The sequence below is a fragment of the Anas platyrhynchos genome, chromosome 9 (assembly GCF_047663525.1).
Source record: "Anas platyrhynchos isolate ZD024472 breed Pekin duck chromosome 9, IASCAAS_PekinDuck_T2T, whole genome shotgun sequence".
Lineage (NCBI taxonomy): Eukaryota > Metazoa > Chordata > Aves > Anseriformes > Anatidae > Anas > Anas platyrhynchos.
Window position 1 is genome coordinate 18,564,934 of NC_092595.1, and position 20,734 is coordinate 18,585,667.

The 20,734-nt window shown below is 41.7% G+C and overlaps 1 protein-coding gene across 7 annotated transcripts in view; it reads right to left on the reverse strand.

The window, feature by feature from the left end:
* Window positions 1-20,037, reverse strand: part of PER2 (period circadian regulator 2) — a 44,042-nt gene extending 24,005 nt beyond the window's left edge. Inside the window, exons 1-8 of one of the 7 annotated variants that reach the window (XM_027463950.3) lie at window positions 19,899-20,037; window positions 13,020-13,071; window positions 12,124-12,177; window positions 10,172-10,235; window positions 9,548-9,639; window positions 4,008-4,275; window positions 3,399-3,467; window positions 252-406 (exon numbers count right to left, since the gene is read on the reverse strand). In XM_027463950.3, the coding sequence (XP_027319751.1) occupies window positions 252-406; window positions 3,399-3,467; window positions 4,008-4,264 (481 nt within the window). In that variant the 5' untranslated portion in view covers window positions 4,265-4,275; window positions 9,548-9,639; window positions 10,172-10,235; ... (1 more) ...; window positions 13,020-13,071; window positions 19,899-20,037. Of the gene's footprint in view, window positions 1-251; window positions 407-803; window positions 2,900-3,398; window positions 3,468-4,007; window positions 4,477-9,547; window positions 9,640-9,981; window positions 10,236-12,123; window positions 12,178-13,019; window positions 13,072-19,898 lie in introns of those variants that run through there. The other 6 variants (XM_027463948.3, XM_027463947.3, XM_027463951.3 and 3 more) reach the window with 6 other exon arrangements.
* Window positions 20,038-20,734: the final 697 nt, after the last annotated feature.

A 20,734-nucleotide genomic window follows, 5' to 3' on the forward strand; every position in this document is an offset into this window, starting at 1 on the left:
TCCTTATCAGCAACCCATACACATTTACCCACCTTAAAACACCCACGTTAGCATCATAATATATTCATCTACTGGCAACCTTTAAATCCCAAAGAAACCCAAGTTAACAGTCCACAAATGAGAAGACAAATATTTGCTTAAAGAGTTTTCAAACAAACTTAGCTGTAAGCAGACAACCACAATTAAATTCTTATTTAAATGTTTAATTTTATCCAGGTCATAATTATTTAAGCAGTGTCATACTTGATTACCTTTAACTTGTTTAATGCTTTTAAGGGCATATTTCAACGTTGTTAGGATACTAGATTTGCCTTTAACTCGCTTTTCTGAAGGAAGGTGAGCTTTCAGCTCTTGTAAAGTTTTCAACAACTCCTTTTGTGTTTTGGCTTTAGTGGACTGCTCGCTACTGTAACATTAAAGACAAATAATAAAAAGTCACTGGAGTGCTTGAAGTGACACACCATCCTCATAGAAACCCAAACACACTGACATTTGTCACATGCCTAATTTTGCATAGCTAGACATTAACTTTTCCACTACATAGTGTAAACATTCAGAATTTGTAGTAATTCTTATATTAGCTAGAATCACTTAAAATAGATTTATCACTACCTGAATTTTTAAGATATACCATCTTTTTATGAAACACACTTATACACAAAAACACCAGAGAACTTTTTTTTTGCACCAGTTTCCCTCCCCCTTTTTAGTGGTATATCCCTTAGAGTTCCTTTCAAATTCAAACTCTCAGAAATGTTCATGGACTTCAAAGTAGAGAGCAGGAGGTCCACTCAAGTCTTCACCTCCTGTTCGAGCAGGTTCTCATAGGAAAGGTCCCTGAAAAGGGAATGGCAGTGGGAGAGCATCAAGTTAACAAAACAAATGGAGAAATGCTTGGAAAAATGTATTCCAGTTAAGCATGGCAATACATTAAGTAAGATAAAGAAACTTGACTAAATATGAAAGGTGAAGAATCAGGAGGCAGCTGGAGACAGAAATTGTATTCACATTTCTTAGGTGCATGCTCAGAAGTACTGTCTCAGTGCAGAAGGTCAAACTACAGTGATAATCAGCGCAAATGTCAGAAAACTGCCTTCCTTTGCAGTTCTTGATCTCCTCATCATTTAAAAATGCTGACAAAAGTCAAAATGGAAAAGGAGGGAGGAGAAAGGACAGGAAAGACGACAAAAGATGGGTGGGTCAGGTGGGTAGGAAGCAGTGAATCAGTCACAACAACCTAGAGGATTCTAGACTTTTCCTTAAATCTTCCTAAAAAGCAATTCTTTCCTATCAAAAGGAAGATTTTCTATTACTACACAATCATCTTGGCTGTTACTCTCTGCAAGGTTACCCTATGGACCCCTGCAGAAACAGTGATCTTGGCAACTGTGCTGCCCTATCTGAAATGCCCAGTGAAGTGGCTTCAGCTTCCAGGTAACTTTTTCAAGGGGATTTCTGAATACTTTTCTGAGAAATTTGAAAAGTTCTTCAGGGAGACCAACTCATCTGACAGGTGTTGGGTATATTTCACCCAAAATGATTAGAAAGTGACAAAGCTGGGTTGTACTAGAATATGCAGTCATAGCTCTTGTTTACATCATAACATACTATGATAAACATATCATTCACTGAATCATTGCCCATTTTACATTGAGAAACAAAGACAAGGGAAAAGAAAATAACGTAGTACTCCCCTGGGAAGCTTCACGTTCACCCTGTACACTAAAATCTTATCTACAGTGTGGCATGACAGTTTCAACTGATGCAATCAGTGTCTTGTTAACAGAAGAACACTACACTGGGAGCAGGGAGGAAGAAAAAGGGAAAGAAGGCGAAATCACAGAGCATACTGTGTTCTTTGTAGCCTTTGGGCACGCTTCAATCAACATGGTCAGAATCTTTTGCAGGAAAAGAAACTTTTCCAAGTTAGCCTATAGTAGCTGCAAATACAGAAGACTGGCTTCCTTGGAAAAATCAGTTATATTTTTTTTTTCCCTGAAGAGACATTGTATTAGGCGCAGTAGAAAGCCACAGAGAAGGCTTGGCTTGCAGAGTAAGAATCAGTGAATTGCACAAAAACAAGAGCTTTCCATTTTGCTTTATGTGGACAGGAAAAGGTAGTTGAGTGGTGCCAACACTGAATTCAAAGCTCAGTACTCACTGAATCAAAGACTAACCCTAAAGCTTTTCATATTATTTTAATCATTCCTTTCAAGACCAATATCTAGGTATCCTCAGTCAACTGAGGTTGTCAGTCTTCCATTCCCAGAAGATGATCAAATTCTGCCCTGTACAGCTCTGTGCCTGACAGCTGGGGAAATACTGTACAATCTGGATTCACATTTATTTCTGAGCAGGGAGCTATTACTGAAGGTTTAAAAAAAAAAGGTATCAAACTGAGATAAGTAACCCTCCAACACCCTGCAGTAAAGAAAACTGAGTCAGTGGGAAAGGATGATTAAGAAATCCTTTTGGTTCACTCTGTCCTTGATATTGAGCAAAAAGTGAACTCCAGAACAATTTCCACTTGAAGATACAGCACGGAACAAGATCTTCTGGTGTCTGCAAGGCAGACGCTATGTTCATCACGCACCAAATGGTGCAAAGGTGTGATTTTAATTTACCACTTCTTTAGGCTCTGCATCATGTAGAAACACTTTCGGGCAGGTACATGTAGATAGGGATCTTAACATCAGCATGCTAGAGCTAGAAATTGCTCGATCTGCCTAGGATCAGGTTCTGGTCTCCTGATCAGAGGCTGACTTCATTAAAAAAATAAACAAGTACAGTAGGGCACTCAGAGGTGTCCAAATTTGAGCCTTCAATGCCATCAGGTTTCTCAAGGCTATCAGGGTCAGAAGCAGAGTTCATATAGAGGTATTCCTGCAGCTGATGTTGGTCTGTCCTTACAGACTTGAAGCTTGAATCCTGGCGAATGGAACACAGGAGAGGCAGATCACATGGCTGCTGGACATCAGAACACGTCCAACTCAATGGGTGAATTCTGATTTTAAAACACTACTAGGTTTTTCCCAGGAAAAGGCTTCAGACTAAAATCTGAAGAGCAGAAAATTTAAAGGAAAGTCTCAAAAAAAATACTATATTTGAAGTGAACCACAAAAAAATGGAGGTTAGGCTACCAAATCCAAAAAAAGTAAGATAACCTCTCAAGTCATCACACAGCTCACACGGAACAGCTACAAAAACCTCTAATTCAACCGAGTAGTTGAGAGGACATGATGCTGATTATGGACAGGAAGAGAATCAAAGACAGGACCACACTATCTCCTACATGTACTCCTCTAGGTTTAGCCAAAAAAAATACCCAACCTATTTAGTTTTCAGTCTTTGGCCTCACATACAAGCAAATTACTGAAAATATATGCATATTGACTTACCTGCATCCGCTGCTAGACTGATTGTGTTCAGAGTTTGCGATCATCAGACTAAATGCATTTGAGCTTGAGCTAGAACAAAGACATTAATATGAGTAAACTTAACGTAACACTTATTTCATTTCAGCTTTACGTTTTCTTATTCATGTCTGGCTGTCTAGAACATGAAAATTAAAAACATTCTACTTGGAACAACAAATGGAAACTATACATGTTAGACATTTAAGAAGGTTCTTCTTAATCTAGTTTTGCTCTGTACACTAAGCTTTTTAAAAGATGAAAATAGCACAGTTGCATCCTGACTGTTAAAAGAGGCTGACACTTTCTGCTATATAATTGAAGTTGGTTTACCAAAAGAACACAAATAGAACCAAGCAAACAAGCAGTGATAAAACATACAAATTAAGCTGGCTTTGAGAAACACTAGAAACCTGCTCTTTATTAATTATACAACTTACATTATACAAAACGCAGGTTAACTAGGGGAAAAAGAACACTAAGCCTCAATCTGAAGACACACTTTATATAATAATTACTTGGAAATTAGATTCAAATGGAAAAAGCTTTCAGTGCCACAAACACAAGTGGACTTTATTTAATACCAACTACTACCTTTTATGACAGTCTGAAGATTCCATGAGCATTGCTGAATCTTTCCCATTTTCATCAGATTCATGGCCATGAGAATCATGCCCGCTGGAGTAGTTTTCATTTGTTTCATTTCCACTGAAGTCATTTCCACTGGATCCACTGCTCATCTCAATATCTTCCTGAAGAACTTCATGAGAGTGTTCAGGCTTTGTCTGAATTCCTGAATCTTCAGCAATCATCTGGTTATGACTACTTGCAAGTCCAGAATACTCACTCATTTTCTGTTGCTCTTTTAAAGAGAACAATGAAGAAATGCGTTCACTGATACCAGGTTACTGCTCAGGGTTCTGCTCCTCAGTGCTAGAGTAGAACCCCCTGAACTTGATACTGTCCATGGGACACTCATTAGAAACACTGCCAAGATCAAGTCAAGCCACATTCAGAATTTTCTGTCTGTACAAATTCTGCCTGGAAGTACAGACCCACAAATCTGAGGAAGAAGGGAAGGAAGAAAAAAAACAAAACAGAAAACTGTTTTCTTGTTTGATTTTGCTGATAAACTAGTTCTTACTGAGCGATGAAATTAGTAACATTCACTGTTAACACACTCAGCATTTCAACAATGAGAAGTTTAAGTTAAATATAATTGCAAACCTAACACCATACATTAGTATTAGTAGAAAAAGTATTTCTTTTAGTGAAAACTCACAGAAAACAAGGAAGTGCAATAAACGTGAAGAACTCCTTAGAAGTTCAAATATTCTGTTTGCTATTTTCCTACCTAATTCTTCATAATTTTACTGCCTGGATTTGGACAATAGCTATTAAAGAACATTTTATTATTTTTATTTAAACCATTTTGCTGGCTTCTAGTTTACTGTGGTAAACAAAAAGACCATTCAGACATCAGGGATTCCTAACTGTTTGGAATCTTTTTCTTTTATTTGCCTTTTTTTTTTTTTTTTTTTTTGCAAAGATTACTTCTGCCATTTTGACCAATTCTTCAATTCTTTGTCTGTACAAAAGCCACTCACACAGGCAGACTGAACATACATTGGGAATCATCAACATTTATCAAGAGCAAAAATTAAGATACATATAAGCCAGAGAATAATTTTATCTGACTACCACTAATTCTGGAAAAAAAATCTTCATTGTTTAGAAATGCAAACTTAGAGCAAAACAAAAAATCCCTGCTTTTAAAGCAAATTCCAGGCTCAAAATTGAAGTGTAGAAGGAATTTAATGAGTAAACAGACTACCATTAAGAGCCAAAGGAGAAGTACTAGATAGGAGTTCATCTTCATGTACAAAATAGAGGTACTTAATCTGACTCATATCCTCATCTAGTTCAACAACCTACAGACAACAATACTTCAAAACCACCAACTAAGATCCTCTGAATAATGTAATTCAGCAGAGAAAAAAAAAAGCTTGTTTTAAAAGAACAGAACCATTTTTGTTCCCTCCTTTCTTCCTTTAAAATATTAAAGATTGCAGTTGTTGACCAATAAACCACTGGAATATTTAATGACCAATGACTATAATAACAGGAAATAAGAAAACCTGCACTTAAGTTTTGCTAGTATTAACTGCAACAACTTGCTTTTAAACACAATATTTTATTTTAAAGTTATTTTATTTTAAAGGCTAAATTAATATTCATTTAAATCACACTATGATTCTACTTCCCTCCCACTGAGTAAGCATCAAAACTATTTTTTTTACCCTCCCAACTGCTGCTTTTCCAGATATGTTTATTTGAAGTTTTTCAGGAGAAAATACTACTGTTCTCCTCCTTCCTTGACTATAGAAATATGCAAGGTATCTACTTTCATTTCAAAGACAAAGCATAGTTTAGGGACATTTATTTAAGCCATCAGCAATGGTGATATACTTTGTATCTTTCTATACACTTTATACACATAAATATTTTTTCCAACAAGACCTTATTAGATCTCCATTATGGGTAGTAAAAAAAACTTCAGATAAAAGAGAATACCAACATCTCACTACTGCATCTATTCACTCCAGTTCTGCTAAGCCAGACTATGTCAATATCCAGTTATGCTGCTGCACTCAGCAGCAGTACACAGACAATAAATTTTGCTTTAGTGCTCTAACAGTTTTTTTCTGGATTAAGTAAGCCACTTCTGTCTCAGAAATTACAGAACTGGAAAATGTAGTAACAGTATTTACTTAGATGAAATTCCACTATTATTTCACAATGGCACATACTCTGGTAGCCAATGATTAACTGGATCAGATATTTCATCTCCAATTTAACCTCTGCTGTAGATAAAAGCTCACATTTTCACTTGCCTTACCTACCTCCACATTTTAATTAAGCTCTGTCCCTGTCTAGAGTCCACTCTTATTATCCATGCTTGTAAAGAGCCCGACTGGAAGTGCTGCAAGTCAGTGGTACCCGTGCTACTATCTGCAGCATCACAAGTAACTATACAACTGGCTTTCTTTGCTAGTGACTGAAAACACTAAAGGAAGGGTAAATACAGAAGGCAGCACTGGGGAAATACCAAAGAGGGAGTACATAAGGAAAAAAAACTCACGTTACTGTACAAATAAGGAGCATTTTATAAAGTGTTAATCCATTCCCATCTAGTAAATGCTCTCACTACTGCAAGTATTGTATACATATGAGCATCCACCTGGTTAAAAAACACTGTTAAGAAACCATTCTCACCCTTAAGAAGCCACTTAGGCGTCATCTGTATTAATATTTCTCAGGGGGCACTGAGGTTGTGAAGTTCTGTGGAGAATTCAGTGAGTGGAGGTACTCCAGCAAGCTATTCAGCCAGCAATGGGATGGCCTTTGACCTTCTCTGTAAGGTTTAACGTGAGCTTGACTATCCATCTGCAGCCTTTTGCCCATTTCCAGTAAATGCCTTATGCACATCAAGACTGTGTAGTTTTGGTTTCCCATCATGATTTTCCATGACTGGGAGAAGACATCCAAGGCATTACCAGCCCAGTGTCACTCAGGAATTTAAGGTGAAATATAGCATTCCTCATACAGTATTTCTTGACTAACGCAGGGGCTTTGCTTATATTTTTCTGACCAAGAACTACTCACAAAGAGCTTAAAATAGAAGAGAAAACCATACTGCTGTAACTGAAACAGCACTATTGGCTAGTAACCTACACCACACAGTGGTTTTTTTTTAGAGGTAGGAAAGAAACTGCTCTTAATAAAAGCGCATGGGCTACTATACTTAAACCCCTTAAAGAAAGCTGTATACATCGCTACTGATAGATTCATAACCATGAACTGCCAGAAGGCAAACTGTTAGCACAGCCCTAAATACTTCACAGGTAAATGGTCCAATATTACAGTAATGCATAAGTCTGAAAATTTGCACTAATTAATGATTATGGCACAGCTTTCCTACTCCAAATGCAAACATTTAGTATATAAGTAAGTGTGTGAAACCTTTTCTCTGGAATTCTGAAGCCAAAGGGTATTATAAATGATGCCATAGTCTCAGTCTCAAGAGTTGCCTGCAATTTATTTATTTATTTTAGGAACAAGCTTTCTTTCCCCAAAGTCTTCTCTCTAATCTTTGGAAGTTTAAGAGTCAATGAAATTGTGCCATTGGCCAAATGCTGAGGTTTATGGTTTGAAATTCTGAGATGAGCAATTTTATTTATTTATTACCTCCAAATGTCATCCATTCTCTTCTCTGCTTTCCCTGACATCTAAGCAAGCTTTGCCAGGTATCTGTAGCAAATTTCAACAGAGCTTCTTCAGGTGGGAGAGGATTGCTCTCAAGAATATATAGAAGCTTTGCAGTGACTTTTGAGATATTTCACATGCCTCCTTGAACAAGAGCTTATTTATTTATATACTTTAAAGCAATGTGTTCAAATTAAGAGAATCACTAACAGAAGAACTAGGTATTGGTTTACAGGAAATATCATGAATTTGCTTCCTCTTGACACCTGACAAACAATTATGTGAGGAACTGCTTATGTTGCGTGACATCTGTCTCTAGCTAGCTAACCACCAGAGCTTTTGCAGGTTTGTGCACAGTAAGTAGTTATGTAGGAACAACACAGATATGTTACACTGACTACAATTTGGAGCTCAAGGACAGTGATGATAAAAATAAGTATCCCATTGATGAAGAGACAGGCTTGACCTTCCTTTTACAAGCACGTTTTGAGAAGAGTTGTCTCAACTCCTGGTATTTTTAATTCAGGACTGGAACATTACTGCCACTAAAACAAACAGTCTTGCAGAAAGTTTGTTTCAAAAAAATCTCAAAAGCCTCCATACCGTAGATATGTAACAGAGTAAGGACCAGAGAAAGAATAAGTGGGAAGAAACAAGCAAAAAGTATGACACTTCCAAGGGCTTTTTGGGGAAAGCCCTGATGCATTCACTGGCAACTGCAATCTCCCTAATGAGACAGACATTAGCTAGGTCCACAGTTAGTACAGAACTGTGCAAGAGAGGCAGTATTTAAATCCAGTCATCTTCGACTGCAACATCATGAAGGACCCCTTAAGAAAAATCCCCAATGAAAAAAATTTGTAAGTGCATAGGGAAAGGTGTAGAGGTTGGGGCATATGAAAGAAGGAAGAGGAGTGTTTCCAATCCAAGAGCTTGTATGATAAATAAAAAATTTTTCTTTTTGACAGTTTGCCTAAGTCTGGCATTAAACTGAACTTAACCAATATTCAAAAAAATCAAACCAACAGGCACACCACATATCATGAATTTAATTTAGTCATGTCAGGGATAGGGGACAGTAACTGTGTTAGGATCAGTAGGAGTCATTCCTCGTGGTTGGACTTGTATTTACTTGAGGCCTTTGCAATGAGAATGTTTTCCACATATCTTCTGGAGGACTGCTTAGCAAAATGGCAAAGTTTCCTTATTTGTATGATAAACAACTAGCAGTGATTTAATCATATTATGCAGTTTTAGAAAAAATGGAAATTAATGTCTACAATGAATGCACTCTCCCTGTGCAATTAGACTATAATTGAGTGCTTGGTAGTAGCAAAGTGTCAGGAAAAAAACCTGTAAACAAACAATCTGAGAAGTAACATGTCTCACTGTACAACTTCACCAGCAATAAAACTAAGAGCTTCACTTTTTGCAGCAGCAGAACAATTTACAAAGTATCTTCACTAGGACATATTCAGAGAATGGAGCAAGAAAGGAATTGCAGTATTTTCAGACTTCACTATACTAAAAATAACAAAAGATGTGTAAAAATTTCCTGCAGGACTGCTTAAAGATACCAAAATCATCCCTGCTTTTTTAATAGACTCCTCATCCTACTGCAAGCCATCATAAAAAAGTTTTTAAGAAGGAATGAAGTATAAGCTAGAACTTGATATCAATTTATGAATATATCAAATTACCATTAACATCTAGAACAACGCAAATACTTCACAATCTGACTTCACAGCATTTCTTTCATTTGTTAATAAAGATCCATCTTGAAGTTCAACAAAACCCTCAGTACAAGACCATTAGTTAAACAAAAGTAAACATTTTCAAACAGGTGATCCTACTTAGCCATCACTTACAGCTGCCATTCCCTTTACAACAGAAGAACTGGCCAAGACAAAGCCTTTATCCAGAGCCATCCAAGTGCCAGACCCTGAAGTAAGAGCAGCATCTATGCAGAAAGAGATCGGCATAGGCATCAGGCCAGGCCCTTGCATCTGTAGCAAAGACACTTGCATCTACATTGCTTTCTCAGTGGAAAACCAAACAAAACAACTCAAACCTGATTTTATGAATAAGCATACTTTAGCTAAAAAAAATAGTTTTTGCTTCAATTCAATAATGCAATTCCCAGTTTATATCCAAAAATAGTTCTGAATGAATATGTATACGACTGAAATCAAAGTTTAAGGTAAAAACAAACAGAACAATGTATTTTCTTCATGAGGTCTATGGGAAAACAAAAAAAATCTGTCCATTAATATCAATCATAACAATTATGCATGTTCCTTACCTGTTTCTTCCTATGAAAAGCTGGTAAAAATGTTTATCAAGTTCCCTCCCAGCTAGCATCAAAAGCATGAAGTGCCTAGGTCCAGAGTCTCCCACATGCATTTAATTCTTGTCTCATCCTCTTCTACTGGAAATCTTTGACCATTACAGAGTCCGGACACCTCTACAACTATAAAATATAAAAGAAATACCTGGGCCCCCCAACAGTGTCCTCTTCAAACAGATACCAGAGAGATGCTCACAGTTATGCCATTCCTATGTAGATAAACGTTGGTTAAATATGAAACTGTCATCCAGCAGAGGAATCAGATACAAATTTGTGTTTTAAACACTTATGGTCTACAATAAGGTCTTGTGAAGTTTTAAAATAGCAGAACCTTCCACACTAGATAAAATAACTTCTCTCAGCAATAACTTCTGATCCACTATCAGTATGGTGTCATACTATGCACAATAAGGTCTGCACAAACTGATACAACCACTACGAATGAAGGGCTAAACCCTCCAGTAGAGAAGAGCAAAGCGCCCAACGTATTCAACAGGAGGTCCACATGCTTCAGTTTATTTAGAATATCCAGTTTTAAGACTTGATCTAATAAATCTAATCTCATCTACATCTCTGTAGGCTTGCTATGAGACGTGGGGAGCTGGGGATCTGCCTCTTCTCACAGGTAGCTAGTGATAGGACTAGAGGGAATAGCCTGAAGTTGCACCAGGAAGGTTTAGGTTGGAAATGAGGAAACATTTCTTCTCAGAAAGAGCAGTCAGGCATCGAAATGGGTTGCCCAGGGAAGTGGTGGTGTCACTCCCACTGGGGTTGTTCGAGGAAAGGCTGGACCTGGTGCTTAGGGACATGGTTTAGTGGGTGACATTGGTAGCATTATAATGGTTGGACCAGATGATCTTGGAGGTCTCTTCCAACCTTAATGATTCTATGATTCAAGTTTTAGGCAGTAAGCAAACGGCAATTCACAGAATGGCTGAGGTTGGAATAAACCTGCGGGGTTTATCTGGCCCAACACCCTGCTAAAGCAGGGCCACCCACAGCTGGCTGCCCAGGACCACGTCCAGATGGCTTTTGATTGTTTACAAAACTAACCATTTTGGATGACAGCCATGCTAATATGCGTTAATTTAAAATGCAGCACATCTAGCAACTGCTAAAAGTACATTTGTGTTGGCCAGACTTAAGGAAGAATTTATTCACAACGTTCCATTCTGCATAATGTCACAATGCTGATGTGCTCTGCAAGTCTCAGATTATGGCACAAATCTGCGTACATTAGTTCTTTAAGTGTTTTACCTTTATCATCAATTGATAAAACAGAATTTAAATAAGCTTTGTATCTCTGGCCAAGAGAAGTGTTAGGAAATAGCTTTATTCAAAGATACTTTCAGATTTTGCAGATGTTGAAGATGTGGAGTGTCTTTTAAACAAAGATCTAACTAGTGTTGAAAGTCAGCTTTTCCACTTCACTCACAACTGACTCACCTCCCTGCATTCCATATTTCCTTTATAAAGTTAAGGTATATCACTAAGATACTCAGAAAAGTCACAAGGATTTGCCCAACTATTTATGAGGGGACACAGCACTTTTCTAGGTTAGTGAGCTCCATCATGACATTTTTACACAGAGGCTTAAAGTATACATTTGAAAATACGTATGCTATGTATGCTATTCACAGTAGCAACATGTATCATTTTAATTGCTTATATTGTTTTCATCTACTTAATGTAATTACGAAGGTATTAGAAAAAAAGTCTTGTAACTACTTAAAATTCTCATCATAAGCCTCTCTACAAATTAACAAAGCTAAGACAAATCTACATCAAAAGGAGTTTCATCTGAAACTCAATACAAGTCATTCAAGCCAGGGTCTTTCATCAGTCTGAGTAAAACTAGAGACAGTTGAATCTAATCTTCTGGTTTATTATTATCCAGAAGAAATACACAGTTGACTGAGTAAGCCTGGTTCATCTATCTATGGCATCTGAGAAAGGTCTTTTCCACAGAAAGTCTAAATTGATCAATATAAAAAGATTATAGAGTCCGTGAAAACACTTTCTTTGATGTGTATCTATCCAAAGCATAGAAGACTTCAACATTAGAAAAGAAGAAACAACCTGTTTTAGGGAACACACCTGTATTAGAGAACCCCAATCAAATAGACTTTCTGAAGAGCCATGAAGTCACACCTGTAGTATTGAAAAGAGAACAAACATCATTAGCTTTAAGAACCTACTAAGTTCAAGTTTTGTAGCAGCAGAAAAACTTTTTTCCTAATGATTAAAACAAAAATGGGTAGTATAGTATTAATCCTCAAAATACTCAGTTTCATCTGTCTTGGAATATTACAGTATTACCCAGCATGGTTGCTTCCCTCTCCTTCCTTAGGCTAATACTGTCCCGTTATCAGATCATATTTAACAAAATTAGACGATGTGCCTCCTCCATTAGCTGACGATCTGTTGGGTTTTCTTATTTTACCACACATACTCCACAAGTTACAATAAGCTTCTTTGTCATTAGTTTCTAACACATTCAACAGAAACATGTACAACTCAGTAGCTCTGATTCCATGCACTCAATTTCTAGAACCGTACCAGAACCATACCAGAACCATTATAAGAAGCTATAATCTACTTTACAAATCAAGTCTTATATTCATATTTTCCTTTTTTTTTTTTTCCTCCTGAACTATCATTCTAATTATCTGAACAACATGAACAACTTTGTTTTAAGACTCCTTAACACACCTTCAAGAGACCGGAATTTATCAATAACTATTGTACAGCAAACAATGCAGATGTGGACTAAATAATTTCAGTTTCCTAACAATTTAGAGAAGCCACATCATTTCTATGTGTTCAATGATTTGTGAAAGTCTTAAAAATAACATAATATCCTGATTATCTTTTCAGTTCTCAGCACTCTGACAGACTACAGCTCAAGGGAGCTATCCAAAGCAACAACAAAAAATCAGTTTAGAATAAACTAGAAATCACCTTCTTGAGGAGATCATAAGACACTCACTCACCTTGATGAATGTACTCAGTCTTTCCAATTCTGGAAGCGTCATCAATATATTCCTATACAACAAACAAAAAGTTAGAAGTTTTACATGCAAGATACAAAATTATTTATGAAACATAAATCAGGTCCATTTAATAATGGAATACGAGCCCAACCATATAAGGTATGTACTCCACAGATGAAGAGCAGTTAAAGACTACAAATACAAAATGAGAGAAAGTGTTGGAAATAGTAGATACCTATCAATAAAAATTATCATAACCTATGTTCCAAATTTCCCTCAAGGAAGGCATAGAGTAATTCACTGAATTCTATTCCCGTTGTAAATACAAGGGGAAAAAAAAGAATTCCATCTCCATAATATCCATTTATTTTTAGAACGTTGCTTAGATAGTACAGATATCAATACAGTTTACTTCAAAATCAACCACTTACTCATTTCAGAGCATCCATGCTGAAAATGAGTAAGACCTAGTATAAGATGTGGATCATATATTTGAATTCAATTTGTTTCTTCTTCTACATACTACTATTTTGAAATATTTCACCACCAAAATGCCCATTCCAAATTAGCCTTTGGAGATAAAATAATGCTGCAGAGCACCAGTTCAACTGAGTGAAAGTTCTGACATCACGACCAGGACTGGTTTCCAAAGTACAGGTATGCAATCTTAAAGCAAAAGCTGTTCTCAGCTTAGTAAAGAGATAGGCTTCTGCTGCTTACACCCGAAACATATAAAACGAATCACAGAATGGCCTGGGTTGGAAGGGACCTCAAAGACCCATGGCTCCAGCCCCCTGCCCCCAGCGCAGGCTGCCCCCAGCCCCATCCAGCCTGGCCTTGGGCACTGCCAGGGATGGGGCAGCCACAGCTGCTCTGGGGAGCCTGGCCCAGCGTTCCACTGCCCTTATAGTAAAGAACTTCTTCCAAATACCTGATCTAAATCTACCTTCTTTTAGTTTAATTACCCCTAGTCTTCAGCTGCATCCCAGAGAGCCAAGCAGAACACAAAATCCCTCAGAGTACCCCACAAATGGTTCCTAAATGCACCTACCATCAATAACTCTAGCTTCCTGAAGCATCCAAACTGACTCTATTAATTTATTTCCGTCCGTTTAAGATTGGTTCTGTTATTTTTAAAGCTGTTTTCTCCGTGGGGTAACTAATAGCAGTGTTTGCCTGAGGTAACCGGACAAAGTCAACTCAATCTTACTATGAATAGCAGGACATTGTTGACCTTAGCAAGTTTACCTCATGGAAGGTCAAACAATCTCACCTATGCTGTGCTCACTAACCTGGGCTGGCTCCTGATTCATCATTTGTTCTCCTGGAGCTGTAAGAAGCCAGTCACAGAAGTAACCCCCAAAAGCAGCCAGAGCAGCAACTCAGCCACCTGGCAGGGACCATCCTTTTCTGAGGCAAGCACACCACTCTCTGCCGGCCCCACCGTGGATCTGGAGCGATCAGCAGACAGAAACAGACTTCCTCACATCTACTCCTTCACCACGAGCAACAAACCCTGGCACAGAGCTAAGTTCAACTGCCAGCAGGGCAGGCACTTTTTGTGAAGAAAGAAGAGGTGCCAACACAGAAACACACCCGTGACAGACAAGACCGCTGCAGCCTGTGCTGGAATATTTCATGAAGAGGCTAAATGCAGTCTCCTTCACCTGTCCTGGGAGTTTCCAGGCATCCTTCCTTCCAGTACTACAATAGGTTTTGTGTACTTTTTAAAGGTGAACTAAAATGCTTTCTATTAAATGTAAATTTAAGGATGTTTGATTTTCTTTCTAAATAGAAAACTATTTCTGAGGGGAAAAGTTATTAAACGAGAAAACTGATAAGAACTCTGTTTGCATAAGTCAACTCTTCTCCTCTAGGGGCAAAATAAATGTGATACATCTGAGAAAGCATTGTCACAGAACCGAGGGAAAAATTAGCATGCTCCACCATCCAGTTACATATTTCACTACTAAAGCAGATCCATATTTCAATTTTACTGTTTGGTAAGAACTCCTCTCCAGGGGCTGACAACAGCAAAACTGCACCACGCTGAAGGTTCAGGTGAGTGCTGCTCTTTAGAGATGACTACAGCTCATGCCTCTTACTGCAGTCAGAATGGGAGTCCCACTCTGGAAGACTCTACGGCAAGTCATTAATACACCCCACAAAGCACAGTCACCTCACAAACATGATGTACTTGTCCTGCAAACTGGATACATTAGTACAGAGACAGATCAAATCACCCAGCAACCTATGGCAGAGATGTAATTGAGAGCAAAGAAGTGCTTTATGTACTGAAGTTCTTTGTACAATTAAAGAAACGAAGTAACAGAAACATAAAAGTACATGAAATAAGGTCAAGCACAAAAGTCATACCAAGATACAAAAGAGGGAAGGAATAAGGAGAATAGGAAGCAAGACCAATGAAAAATACAAGTACTGGACATCCTGAACACTTCATCTTGTATCCCTAAGCATAAATAATGCCAAATACAGGTGTTGTTTTCCACAATTTAAGGACAGCATGTTGGAAAGATGGTATGGCACTGGCTCTACGTTAAAAATGCTCGTTAGCAACACCTACACAAGGAACTCTCCAACAATTCTATCTATAGGAAAAAAAACAAGCATTAAAAGTTACTACAATATACTCAACAACAGCTGGAAGCAAAACCCCAACGCCTTTCTCCCTCATTTTGGCATACAAACACACTCTCTTCCCCCCATCTCATCTTTTCAGGATGAGCGTCAGCCCGTCCTGCCCACAACTTCTGCAGTCACGCTCAGTAACCTCATATTCCTGCGCACAGAAATGGGCTGCTCTGTGTATCTCAGTCTACTTGTCATGTATACAGCATGTTAAGTCTCTATCAGTAAAGCTTTGCTTTCTGCTGGGAGAAAATGAAGCAAAGCAGATCATACTCCATGGTTATTTATCTCAAGAGAGGTAAATTCAGCCTTATTTCTTACCATGTTCTAGAAGTGGAATCATTTAAATCAGACTACCAAAACAAACCACAGGAATCAGAAGGCTCCTCCAAGACTTCCACATATTATTTCAGCAGCATTTGAGCAGCAGCTGAGAACATCTGTACAAAACTTTTCTTGGCCTTACAGTGGCTCTCACACAAAAAAATCTCATAACCTCACTGGTGTGCATGGTGAGGAACACACACTCCCAACCTACTGCCTGTGCAGCTTACAAGAAGGTCGATACACTGCTGCCGTCCCTCAGGAACACGGCAAGAAGCACAGACAGCCACGTAAGAGAACCTTGTACCGGACTGGTACAGGTCTAACGCAGGCAGTTAGACATAAAGATCATATCTAAACTTGAAGGATAACCTTTGAAATACCAAACAGAGGCACAAAAGACTGATCTGCCTGTGCACTAGCGCTGCTGGCAGGCAGAGCAGAAGCAGGCTGCACAAGCATGCCTGCCTGGTGATCTACTAAGCCACTTACTAGAGTACCAGATCACCGCCCATGTGCTCAGACATGTGGATTCCCATGTGTTCGGGTGCTTCCCTGCCACACGGGGTTGCTGGTTCGCTGCCAGCAGGAACAGATCGTGCTCCAAAGAGTAGCTTCGGAGCCTCTCCTCCGCCTCTGCAGGCATACCCAAACGCTCTGATCCTCCTTCATTTCGGTCTTCTGCCGCTCCGTCTTTCGCAAGAGTGGCTATGGGTCACAAGATCTCCCAGCAACAGGTCACAAAACAAACAGCCCATGAAGTGTGTTTCTGACAGCCACCTTCTCTTCTCCAACACCCTCTAAACATGCTTCACAGAAGAAAGTATTTCACCTGTAGCTAAAAAAACCAAAAAACTTCTCTGCTTGTCAAAAGGTGGACTCGTTCTTGACTAGGCAACAACTAGGAAGCCAAAGGTTTGCCTCACTACCAACAGCACAGGAGGGAGCGACATCCTGGCCCCACAACTGCAGCATTTCAGCTCAGGAAACAGCTGTGAAGCAGGAGAGGGGGTGGGCACTTTTACGCACTACACAAACCATCGGCAAGCAGCATTACTATTTCCTGCACCCAACATCACCTGTACCAAAACCACAAGTCAAGCCCTTCAGAATCACAGAATTAGCATCTGTTATTCTTTGTGATATAATTGACCTATTTGCTGCTCAGTGCTTGACGAGAGAGGTTAACATAATAACTAGTCAAGAAGTTTCCAACTTGCGCAACGGGGATATAACTGGATGCGGACAGTCTGAGTGCAGCAGGATAATGCAGCTAGGAGTTTCTGTAATCCACCATCCTCAGCCAGGAATTCTAGGCCATGCAACCACCACTGGACACTAGAATTCCTTCTCAGAAACACCTGATTATCCAGTAATTATGATGTGGTAACGGTATCAATATAATGCAGTGGCTACAGTGCACTCATGCCAAGTATTACACAACACCCCCGTAGGAACATGACGTTCCCTTTTAACACAGGCCAACGACAGCAACCCTATATAAAACACTATAGCTGATCTAGACTAGTGATAATTTACTTGCTCTACTGGTTAGTGACAATTTACTTGCTTTTCTACTACACCACACCAAATACACCTCATCCCACAGTAACTTGCCCATGTGCCTATACTTTAAAAGGTTAAAGAAAACTTTTCTACAGCAAAGTGCATTTCAATATTGTAAAGGTGTTAGAAGAATACAGGCGTGGCAAGAACCCAGGAAGAAAAAAAATGGTTTATCAGTCTGCATCTAAAGCAAACACTTCCTGGTCATAACAAAGTCTGAGGTAGAAGAAAAGTCTAGAACTTTTACTCCACTTACTCTGATCTCACACTGTCGCGCACACACAAAAAAGTGTTTTTTCACAGCGGAAATTTATTACTATGAAAGTGTACTACCAAGGGACAGACTCAAATAAGTTTATTTGGTAAGCTGAGACTGTTACATATTTTAATCCTAGTGACTGAGAAAAGAAGCGGGGAAAAGGCATTACGCTAAGAGCTACCGCAATACGCTGTCTCTTTATGACTCCCTGTGGAAATATAAAAGGAATACAAGTAAAGTGTGAAAATGAAGATTACAGATTGCATTTGTGTTAAAACAAACATAGGAAGTTTACAAGTCATAGCAACTGACAAATAAACAAAAGTGTTGGCAAAACCACTTAGTCTTTGGGTACACAGCAGCCTGAATCCTTCTTCTTGCACCTTTATGTCCTGATTAAGGCAAGCCAAGTTGCAGGGCAGGACAGGTTCTCTCACCACAAGGCGCTGGACACTGCTTTACTTGGGTAGTTGGCAGCTTGGGTGTCCTCCCTTCTACCTTCAATTAAACACCTGGAACAGCCCAACACACACCAAAACTGAAGGATACGACTTTCTTCTTTCACCCTAGGCCACAGGTCCTAGTTTTTAATTTTGTGTCTAAGATAACCAACCTGCTCAGACCAACAGCAGGCCAGAAGGACTCCACATCTCAGGACATGCCCTAATCACAAGGCTAACAGCAAAGCCTGCATCAAGTGAGGACACTGTCCGGGCCTCCAGTAAAACTTGCTCATTTTGCAGAAAGCAAGCTGCAGTAAGAAACAGCAGAGACCAGAAGAGCATGCAAACACGCACATGCATAAGCAAGAGGGGAACTGATGCTACAGCACTACAGTGGGGGCACTCTCAGTGACATGAGCCCAATTCTAGGCCCTGCTCCTAAAGTTTGTATCTGAGATCTGCTGCGCACAGCATATACACAGCACTGGGCCCAAGGGTAAGAGTACTAAGGACAAGCGCAGACACTGAGGCACTCCAGAAGGCACGAAAAGCTTGAGTTTTATCAAGTTCAATGGCCTCAAGCGATCCAGTAGCACTTAGAGGCACTTACAGAACACACCACGTGTGTAACTGACAGCTTGGCATGACTGGGATTTATGAGAAAACGTGTGTTATCAAAACTAATCATTTGCACTTAGTTCAGTATTCCTCTCTGCCACCACAGCAATGGATTTGGTTTTACCTGGCCAACAATCACAGGCCAGCTCTGACATCCCGCTGTAGCTCTGAGAAGCGCTAACTAACGTTAGCTGCCACCTGCAAAGAAACTCGGTGGCCGAAACAATCCTGGCAACCTGAAACCGCTTCTCACTGGACTCACTCAGCTTCCCACTCTGCTTTCGGCTTGAGCAGACAGCCCCACTAGTGGGAACGCCACGGGATTTCCACTTTTCCTCCTTTATTTGTGAACGCACAAGCAGGAGCCCCTCGGTGGCTGATGCACCCGCCCGCACAGCTCGGGGTCCCACAGCTGGGCGAGGAAACACCGCGGGACGAGGGCTCCTCACACCCAGCACCCCCCGGCCGCGCTGCCCCGACCCCACCCGGGACCCCCCATCCCCGGGGCGGCCCCGCTGTGCCCTGGGCCCCCCTCCAGCCCCCAGCCCCCCCCCGGGCCGTGCCGCCCAGCCTCCCGCCGCCGCCCCGCGGGCACGGAGCCGGCCTTACATAAACCGTTTTGTAACCGCACATGGAGCCGCACGCCGCCGCCCTGCGCTCCCCACGGCCACGGCCGGGCCCTGCCGCCGCCCACCTGTGGCTACGGGCACGGCGCCGGGACCGGGACAGGGACCGGGACGAGCCCCTCCAGCTCCCGGTGTCCCCCCCTCCACCCCCTCGGCTCCCGGTGCTCCCGGCCCGGCCGCCCCCGGGCCCCGCCGCCCCCAGCCCTGGGCACAGCGAGGGGATCCCCGAGGGGCTGCAGGGGGGGGTGTGGGGGGGGGGCCCGGTGCCGGTGCCGGTCCCGCCCCCGCGGCGGCCGTTACGTAACGAGGGGCCGGGGGCAGCCCGCCCAAACCCCCTCCCTGCCCCCTGCCGCATCCCCGGCCGCGGGGCAGCGCCCTCCAGCCCCGCACTCACCGCGCGTCCCCCGGCCCGTCCCGTCCCGGCGCAGCCCTGCCCGGCGCAGCGCGGCGCAGCCCGGCCCCGACTTCATACAGGCAGAAACGTGACCGGCCGCCCGGAGCCCGCCCCCGCCGCGCCGCCATTGGCTGCCCCAGCGTGACGCCGGCTGCCGAGCGCGGCGGGGGCGGGGCGCGCTGCTCGCCCATTGGCTGCGCCGCACGCCGCTCACTTTACATAAGCCTCACGTGTGGCACCATGTTTCCAGCCGCCGCCGCCGCCGCCGCCGGGGCCGCCCCTCCCCCACCCCGCGGAGCCGCCCGTGACGTCAGCGCGCGCGCGCCCGCGGAGGGGCGGGGCTCGGGGCGGGGGCTCCGTGACGGGGGCCCGGGCCTGGCGGGCAGCGCTGAGGCGGCCCCGGGCTGAGGCGGCCCCTGTGGCGCTGCCGCCCGCTGGCCGTGTCCCCAAGCACCGCGTCCCCAAGCACCGCGTCCAACCCCTCCCTTAACACCTCAGGGACGGGGAGCCCTCGTAGCTACGAGGAGGAGCAGGGGACGCTGCCAGCCGTGTGCCACTGCATAGGTGCTGTCACCCCACGGGCTGTAAGGGAGCCATCAGGGCTTCCACTGTTTATCTGCAAAATGAGGTTAATGCTGCTGCCCTCTCGCCGCGGTGTTAAGGATAAGTCCATTAGGTACACGGATATTTAAGCAACTGCTGTGACAGAAACAGCTTGCGAGTAAAGCGCCCAGCAGTATTTAACTCCCGCAGGAGAGAGGGGGTGGGGAGTGGAAGCATTAAGACCAGATCCTGCAGCTGGATTTGTTGCAAAGCACCAGGCAGCTTATCGGGAT